General features: G+C 56.7%; 2 protein-coding genes across 3 annotated transcripts; one reads left to right on the top strand and one right to left on the bottom strand.

Moving 5' to 3' along the window:
- Window positions 1–53: 53 nt before the first annotated feature.
- TCHP (trichoplein keratin filament binding) lies at window positions 54–5852 on the bottom strand. 2 transcript variants are annotated; one of them, XM_053994356.1, is made up of 12 exons: window positions 4810–5852; window positions 4561–4741; window positions 4308–4364; window positions 3657–3725; window positions 3282–3452; window positions 2949–3061; window positions 2557–2623; window positions 2153–2325; window positions 1840–1921; window positions 1471–1656; window positions 1299–1400; window positions 54–826 (listed from the first exon to the last, which is right to left on the bottom strand). In XM_053994356.1, exons 1-12 carry the CDS (start codon window positions 5640–5642, stop codon window positions 794–796), a joined length of 2067 nt encoding a protein of 688 aa, XP_053850331.1. In that variant the 5' UTR covers window positions 5643–5852; the 3' UTR covers window positions 54–793. The 2 variants fall into 2 exon arrangements, with proteins under 2 accessions (XP_053850331.1, XP_053850332.1); XM_053994357.1 differs by lacking the exon at window positions 3657–3725.
- Window positions 5853–6231: 379 nt separating this feature from the next.
- On the top strand, window positions 6232–9042 carry GLTP (glycolipid transfer protein). The gene is made up of 5 exons (XM_053993883.1): window positions 6232–6429; window positions 7090–7151; window positions 7346–7479; window positions 7988–8138; window positions 8302–9042. Exons 1-5 carry the CDS (start codon window positions 6327–6329, stop codon window positions 8482–8484), a joined length of 633 nt encoding a protein of 210 aa, XP_053849858.1. The 5' UTR covers window positions 6232–6326; the 3' UTR covers window positions 8485–9042.

The raw sequence follows: 9042 nt of genomic DNA, 5'->3' as shown, positions 1-9042 counted from the left end.
TTCTCTAAAGATCTCTGAAAAGGTTTTTACTCCTGAGTAAAGTGCTGCCAGTGTTTGTCACAGCCCTGTAAGAGCTCCTTGTGCACTGTGACAGGACTGATGTCAAGCTGTAACAGCCAGGAATGAACTGCAATAATCAACTCAATCTCCTCTCCTCTTGCTGCAACAGTTTGCTCATGTAACAAAACCAAATCCTTGTTCAGGTTTCAATTATTCATTATTGACGAATATTATTTATTAGTATTCATTATTTATAAAACAAGTGAAAAACAATGTTTAAGTCTCCAGCACCTTCTGGAGAGGAATTGGACAAGCACTGCTGCCACAGCACACATGATCTGACTGATTTGCAATGTGCATTATGAATTAACTCCTCAAAGTCCAGTGGGAACCAAGGCACAGCCTGATTCTCCGAGGTGGGAGTGTGACACAGCCCGTGGTGTTTCACAGCTCCTCTTCCTGGGCAGACACAGATTCTTTTGTGGCTCAGGTCCACAGGGCCCATTTATTTGCTGGTTTGCTTCAGCCTCTCACGTACTAAAATACATGAGCACAACTCCAGAATGCAAAATGAAGCAGTTCACTTTTCTGAAGGTGCTCACACCTCCACATTCCTGAAGACAGTAGAACTTTTTTCCTCTTCAGCTTGGCCACAACTAAATGTTTTCAGAAATCTACTGAGTCAAGTCTTGATCTCTCTGTAGGCTATTCCAGAGGCACCATTATTTCAGGAGTTCCTTGAGTCCTCAGAGTTTTCTTTCTGTAGTCCGGAGCTGCATCTCATGCTCATTCCTCAGGTCCAAGCTGCTCTAGGGTAACTGTAGAACTAATGAAATCAAAACAAAGATCAGCACAGGTTTTTGGGCTCTGGAATTAATCCACACACACTCTTGAGCATGCACAGGAGCTGATGGGCTGGGCAGGGGCTTTAGGTAGGGTTACTCAAATTTGATTTTAGAGCCAGGCAAAGCAGGACAGTCAACAAAGACACTGAGCAGGGGAATTGCACTGTACCAACTGCACTAATGCAGCCAATAAATCCCTTTCAGCACAGAGCAAGATTTGAGGCATTAGCAACATGTCTGCCTCAAAAATTCTTTAAAAGTTAGGGCCTAATATATCAATATCAGCAAAAAAAAAGAAAAGAGAGAACTGTAGAGCTCTGTGAGGGGAAGGAACAGCCCTGTGTTGTGCCCTAGCACTGTGATGACTAAAGTGCAGGTCAGAGACAAGGATGCTGTCACCTTCCATGATGGGCTCACATGCAGGGGTGACCCCTGTGCCAGGTGTGACCTTACCCTGCTGTGCCAGCCCTGCTTGGCCTCCTGCTGCTCCAGCTCCTCGAGGTGCTGCTGGGCTGATCCCTCCTGCTGTCCCTCTCTCAAGCTGTGCTCTGTTCCCTGCACAGGGGAAGTCGGGTGAGATGGGGCAGCCTCAGCAGCCAGGTGTGTACTGGGGAGCTCAGCCCACCTGTGCCTGCAGCTCCCTCCTGCGGCCTCTCTGCTGTTCCTCCTCCTGCTCCTTCTCCCGACGAGTCCCTTCCTTGGCCTCCTCGAGTTCTTTGATCAGCTGCTCTCGATATTTAATGGACTCTTCTTGGGCCCTTCTGTTCAACTCCATCTTCTCTTGGATCTGGCGCTGCCTGCCTGCAAGGACCTGTGCAAAGGGAGGAGACGGAGGGAGAAGATGGTTAAACAGTTCCCAGGAAACACACCAGACAAGCAAAAAAAAAATCCACCCCAGCATGGAAGGCTCTAAGTCTCCAAAGGGTGGTGGGTTACAAGTGGAATGATGGTTTCATTGGGCCAAGGGGGACACATCACCAATAGAGGTCATCACCTCACTCATCAGGCGATCTCTGGCCACCTTCTCTCTTTCCCATTCTTCTTCCCTCTTCTCCCACATTTTTTTTGCTTCTTCCCTAAAGGAGAGAGGAAGAATTATCTTTGAGGTTAACCCCCCTGTATACTCCAGAGGCACAGACAAGCTATCCTAGCTATCCTGTGCTTGAGAGGAGCACTTGGGTTTCTCTTCAGCTTTGCTCCCTGCCAGTTGGTGTGTCCATCCCACTTGTGCCTCTCAGTGACTCCCTGACCCAGAACATTCAGCACACATGGACTCTTCAGGTGAGGTTCAGAGTGGGCAGACTCACCTGAAGATAGTCTCGAGCTCTGCTTCCCTCTCCTTTTCCAGCTGGAGCTGTTCCTCGATGACCCTCTTCATCCAGGCCACGTCTGCCACCGCCTGTCCCCGCCGTGCGATCTGCCGGCTCTGATCCTCCTCTTCTTTCTCCAGGAGGGCTGATAAGATTTGCCTGTCTGTCTCCTGGAGGAAAAAACCACGAGATTAACAACTATCCAACAGCCTCCCAGCCCGTGTGCAGGGCTCCTCTAGGCATTGCTGGTGACAGTGTCAAGGGTGTGCTCAGCAAGATGCTCCATCTGCTGCTTCCCCGTGAGCTTTGTGCTCATCTGTAGGAATCAGAGGCAGACACAAACCACACACAACAAGTGTTTTCACCACACAGCATCTATAAAGTATGAATTAATCCCTTACCAGCTCCTCCTGTACCTGCTGCGCTCGTCTCCTTAACTGGACGTCACACTGATGCTTCAAGAAGCGACTGAAGGAGGAAAAAAAGTAAAATTAAACAAAAAAAAAAAAAAAAAAAGAAAAAAAAAAAAAAAAAACAGTATCACACTGACTCTAAAGCACCACGTCATTGTACAGCTGCACTCGGGGAGGTACATCTGCAACAATGAGGAACCTGCTACCAGAAACAAAAAGCAGTAACAGCACCAGTGCCTTTGCTCCTTGGCTGCTGTGGGCAAGTCCACCAAAACCCAGATATTTACATCCTACCACTGCTACCTGGAGTCTCCTTGTGCCCCAAGTACTGCTGTGAGCACAGTAATTCTATCCAAAACAAGCTCCACTTGATGTCGTACCCGAGCTCCCTCTTCCTCCGGTGCTCTTCCATTTGTTTCCTTTCTTCTTCCAACTTCTCCAGCTCCCACTGCTGCTTTAATAAATTCTCTTGTTCCTTTTTCAGCTTTGTTGCCTAAAAAGGAAAACACAAACACTGAGAGAGAGTACATCAGAGAGCTACAACATCCCAGAGAGCACGCTTGACCAGAGTTTGTACCCTGTTCTGCTCCTCTGCAGGCAGGGAAAACCCTCCCTGCAGTGCAAACATGGAGAGAAGAGGTCAGGTCAGCCCTGCAGTATTTCCAAGTGAAGCAACAAATTCCTTTCTCCAATGAGGAGAAAGTCAAGATTACCTTTGTCTCCTGCAGTTTCAGTTCTTCTATCTGCTGAAGCAAGGCCTCTGCTTGCTGCTTCTCCAGCTGAGGCTTCTCTTCCTCTTGTCTCGTTCTTTCCAGCGCTTCCCCTCGTGTCATTTTGTACTCGTTTTCATAACGTTTCTTCTCTTCGAGTTTGGTCACCTCTTCCTTTCCCAAAGAAAAGAAAACAGCATTTCAGCTTAGCCTGCCACAAAGAAACAACTTCTGGCTCAGAAAATGCACGGAGCAGACTCCTGCAAGCTGTTAGTGCCCTTCCTGGCATCAGCTCCCATGGCACAAGTGTCACCCCTCCACCCACACAGGCATTTCAGAGTCCTCTCAGTGACCAGAACACCAGGGTCGCCCCCATACCTTGTTTTGTTGTGTTAGCTGATCACCCCAAGCCTCCCTCAAGTGCTTCCTGTGCAGCTCAGACTCTGCCTGGAGACACAACAGATGTAGCAGGGTCATCAGTGCCACGGGTTCTGTCCCCCAGGGTCTTCCAGACTCTCTGGAGAACCACCTGGCCCTGAAATCCCAAGAGGATCTGCCTCTGCAGAGGTGGGCTCATCTGAGTGTCTGAGGTGCCCACCAGGTCCTGAGCTGAGGTCATTGTCACATGGGAAACACCACAGTGACAGTGATACGGGACTGCGATGCTGCACCAGCACATGGGTGGAATAAAGAATGAGGAAGCACCACAGCATGGCAGGTACAGCTCAGATATTAAGATTTATATTTTTTATGTTATTTATATTTTACGTGCCTGAGATATTTACATTGTGAGCTCTGAAAATTTGCTCAGAGTCTGAACAGATTTCTGACTTTTAAAAATACAGCTTTGAGAGGGCTCCTTAAAACTACTTAAACTTCAACCTTTTCACTTCTTTGCCTTTCGTTTATCAGAACTTGGGGCAGTTGCTGTGATGCGAGATGAGTGACCACAGTAGAGATATGACTTTCAAGTTAAAAACCTGTTTAATAAATACAAGGCAGCAGGGACTCAAGAGAAAGCAACATCACCTCTCGGAGCTGCGTGTTGTTTTTGTTCCAGCGCTCCTGCAGCGGCGGCTCAGCAAACTGGGAACACAAAGCTGGGTCAGGTCAGGATAGGGGAGTGCTCGGCATCCCAAACCCCGCCGAGGCTGACAGGGGTTCAGGGCACCATGAGGTGGCAACTCCAGCAAGTCCCGCTGGTACAGCTGAAGCACGGGAGCGGCCCTTCACCGGACGAGCCCCGGGATGCGGGACGAGCACGGCCGGGCCGCTCCCTCACCTTCCTCCCGCACTCTGCGGGGCCGTCCCGCAGCTCCTGGCTCCGCATCCCGCCCCGCCGCCGCTCCCGCAGCTCCGCCGCCAGCGCCTCCCGCTCCTCGCCCAGCAGCCGCTCCAGCCGCTCCCGCCGCCGCTCCAGCCGCGCCGCCGCCTCCTCCGCGTCCCGCCGCGCCGCCGCCGCGCTGCCGCACACACCGGCACTCAGGGGGATCCCCGCACCGCCCCGGGACCCGCCGGACCGCGGCCGTACCTGGGCGGGGGGACGCGGGGCTCGCTCCACCGCGCCTGCAGGGAGCAGCAGGCGGCGGCGCGGGCGAAGGCGCGGCTGGTGCTCTCCCACTGCTGCCGGCTGCGCTCCTCCAGCTCCCGCCGCTCGGCCGCCCTGCGCTCCGGGCCGCGGCCCCAGCGCAGCCACAGCGACATCGCAACGCGCCCGCCCGCGACGGCTCCCGCCGAGGGACACGGCGAGACGGGCTCCGCGAGCGCGGAGGGAGGCGGGGACCGACGGAGGGAGGCGGGGAGAGAGGGAGGCGAGCCGGGAGGGACGGGAGATGGAGCGGCGGCGGGGCTCGGTTCGCTCCGAGCCGGCCCGGCGGTACCGCCGCGCCCCGAGCGCTCGCGGGACGGTGCGGATAGAGCCCGGGCCGGGCGCGGTGCCGCTGTGCCGGCTCGGAGCGCGCAGCACCGCGGGGTTTGCGGCGCTGTAAATATTTCAGGGGTTAAAGGTTTCTGTTTCTGCCCGCCTTGGCAGGGCACCAGCGCGGCGCCGCCCGCAGCGAACCCAACCGGACCGGCCGCTGCGTGACCCGGGACAGCCCGGGCACCGCCGGAGGGGCTGCGGGCATCCCGAGACGGCTCAGGGCATCCCGGAACGGGCTGGGCACCACGGGAGGGACTCCGGGCATGCCGGAACGGGCTCCGGGCAATCCCGAGTGGGCCTCCGGGCATCCCGAAGTGAGCGCTGGACATCCCAGGACAGGCTCCGAGCAGCCTGGGATGGGCTCGGGGCACCGCAGGCACCGCGGAACTGGCTCCTGGAACCCCGGGAGGGGCTTCAAGCGTCCCGGGAGGGGGTCCGGGCATCTCTCAGGACGGGCTCCGGGCACCGCGGGAGTCTGGCAGCGGGAGGGAGGCGGCACCAGCCGGCAGCCCCCGCCGGTGACCCGCAGCTCCCCGCACCCGCCTTGTATCCGCACCCGCCCTGCCAGCCACCGATCGCTATCGCCCCACGACCTGTTTTTCCAGAATAACCGGTAAAAACACCGCATTTGGGGCCCTGTCACCGCCAAGTCCGCTCCCCACGCAGCGGACGGGCTGAGCCTCCCTCCGCTCCCACCTCTTGTTCACCTCTCCGTGTTCCCGCTTGGTGTCATTTTCCCACCCAACCCCTCACTGAGGTGTGTCATCACTCCCGCGCGTTGAGGTTTGTTTTCCATCTGTTCCCTATAAAATATTTATCTCCCGTGAATAATTAACGCCGGCCCGCCTGGCGCTCGGAACGCGGCCGGGGCAGTGCACGGCCCCGGGCACGGCCAGGCCCCGGGTCTGAGGGGGCGATGGGGGCGTGGCCTCCTACTTGGGCAGAAAGTCCCGCCCCCGCCGCTCTGACCAATGGCCGCGCACCGGCCGTACGGGAGGTGCACAGCCATTGGTCGGAGCGGCGGGGGGCGGAGCGTGGCGTGGGCGCGCTGCCGGGTCGGCCCCCGCTGCCTCAGAGCCCCTCAGCCGGGGAGCGGTGAGGGGGAAAAGGGGAGACGTACGCCGGTCATGGCGCTGCTGCTGGAACACGAGTTCAAGCCGCTGCCGGCTGATAAGCAGATCGAGACTTTGCCCTTCCTGGAGGCCGTGGCGCACCTGCCGCCGTTCTTCGGTGAGACCGGGGTGGCCGGGGCTGGGAGATGCGGGCTGGGACCAGGCCTGCTGCGGGCTCAGCCGCTCCGGGGTGCCCCCTTCCCACTTCTGGGTGGTGACCCCCCTACCTGATCCAGGGCTCACGCCGGGCTTGGCTGCTCTGCCAGGGCCGGGGTTGCATCACGATCCTGTCAAACCTGCCGAGCAGCCCCGTTGGGAAGCGTCCTGCCGTCCCCTGGAGCACCCCATCCAGAGGCATCACCCGGAGCATCCATCCCACCCATGGATCCCACCCCGTGTCGGGACATGGGTGGGTGTTCGGCGTGGCCGCCCTCGTGGCACAATGTGCCCGCTGCCCTCCACAATGTCAGCTATTGTGTGGCAGCCCCGGAAGGGCAGGACGTGGGGCTGCCTGCCTGCGGACGGGCAGTGGCCGGTGCCGGTCAGGCTGTTCCAGGACGTTCTGCCAGGGCTGTGTCCAGCAGCCAGGGGGATTGGGGTCACTGGTGGGGCCGCAGTAGGTGGCAGGGCTGTCCCAAGGGCCAACAGCTATGTACGAAGCTCAGAGATCCCTTTCTAGTCTCTAGGCTGTGCTTAAAGTGAAACCTGTTGGTTATGGGAAGTGTGTGGTGTCCCCTGTGTCACCAATGTCTAACTGTGTCCCTCCGTGTCTCCACAGATTGCCTGGGGACTCCCATCGTCTACTCGCCGGTGAAAGCAGACCTGACTGGAAATATCAAGGTAGGAAGGGACTCAGGAGGGATCAGAGAGGAGAATCCCTGGGGAGAGATCTGTGGGACTGGAGGTGTTTCAAAAGGCTTTTCTTCCCATGGGCACTTTGGGCTCAGCAGTGGCTCACCCGGTCACAGGTTTATTCCCAGAGCTCCTGCCCAAAGTCCCTGCTCCCGGGTGCCAATCCCCTTTTCTGCCCTCAGAAAATCCGGGCGGTTTATGACTCCAACCCTGCCAAGTTCAAAACGCTGCAGAACATCCTGGAGGTGGAGAAGGAGCTGCACGGCTCGGCCTGGCCCAAGACAGGCGCGACGCTGGCGCTGATGTGGTTGAAAAGGTGACTCACGGCGTCGGGAGCTGCTCCGGCTGTGTCCCGGCATGTGGGGAGCTGGAGAGCTCCAAATGGAGGCTGCGTGTGCTGGGCTGGTCCCTGTGGGCTGGGGCTGGGCAGCTGGGGTGCTGTGTTTGGGGGAACACAGCTGTTGGGAACCCCCTCCTCAAATCTGCCCCCTGGGAATGCGCAGGGGAATTCAACCTCAGAGCGTGAGCCCACAAATGGGACAGGTCAGGAACCTGCAGTGCCTGGAGGATCCACGGGGCTGCACCTGACCCTGCCCAGCTCAACCCTCAGCCCTGGCCTCACCCGGGGCTTCCATCCTGCCCTGTGAGCTCCATCCAGCCCTTCTTTCTCTCTTCCCTGGATGTGCACACAGGGACAGGCACCAGCTCTGTGAGAGGGATGCACTGCCGGGACTGTGGGGTTTTGGGATGCTTGGAAACACCAGGCTGGAAGCTGGGAAGCAGCACCCACTTCCCTGAGCCCAACATCTCTGCTCTTCTCCCAGGGGTCTGAAATTCATTCTGGTGTTGCTGCAGAGCATCTCTGATGGTGAGAGGGATGAGGACCATCCCAACCTCATCCGAGTGAACGCCTTGAAGGCTTACGAGATCGCGCTGAAGAAATACCACGGCTGGATGCTGCAGAAGCTCTTCACGGTGAGCATTCCCTCCCTCTCCAAGCATCCAACCACCATGCCTGAGGCTGTTCCCGTGCACTGACAAGTGTCTGGAGATTCCACGGCGTTGGCACATAGGAACAGCCCAACCCATGGTCTCAGCTGGGTTTGTGGGAGTCAAACACCCTCTCCCTGTTTTATAGGGCTCGGTCTACGCGCTTCCCTACAAATCCGATTTGCTGAAGGCCTTGGAGAAGGGTAAAGAAGTCAAGGAAGAGGAAAGCATAGAAAAAATCCACCAGTTTCTCACGAGGGTCACTCCAATCCTGGATGCAATTTATGAGATGTACACGAAGATGAACGCTGAGCTGAGCTACAAAGCCTAAAGCTGGCACAGGACTGGCACAGATTAAATAACGTGTGATGGGTGTTACCTATGTCTTCATCACTGAGGCAGCTGGGGTGGCTCCCAGCCCTCTGGTGACTTCGATTCCTGTCTGGATCTGCAGTGGATAACGTCTTTTCTAACCAAAAAATAACAGTAATTAACTTTCTATTAAGAATACGGCAATAAAACAATTGTGGCTGTCACCCTTGGATTTCCCAAGAGGAAGAACAAGTGTTTCTAGTCCCAGCTCCTGGATTCCTGTCTTCAGTGGGGCAGGGAATGAAGTGTCCTGCTGATGAATGAAGTGGCACTCGGACTGTGCCTGGAACCCACCGACGGGCACCTTGTGTTCATTGGCACTGGATAGTCCGGAATGATGCCCATGGAGGAGGAGCTGATGACTCTCCCAGGTGATCCCGACTCCTCCAGTGCTGGCGTGGGATCAAGCCCCGGAAACCAGGGACTGTCCCCGCGGTGTTTGCGGTGCCTTATGAGCCCCCCTCACCTCCTGAGCCCCGGAGGGAGCAGCAATTAATAAAAACTGACAGTACCCGTG

The sequence above is a fragment of the Vidua macroura genome, chromosome 18, assembly GCF_024509145.1.
Source record: "Vidua macroura isolate BioBank_ID:100142 chromosome 18, ASM2450914v1, whole genome shotgun sequence".
In the NCBI taxonomy this organism is placed as follows: Eukaryota; Metazoa; Chordata; class Aves; order Passeriformes; family Viduidae; genus Vidua; species Vidua macroura.
The sequence above is the reverse complement of the archived record's forward strand: the minus strand, read 5'-3'. Positions and strand labels throughout refer to the sequence as shown.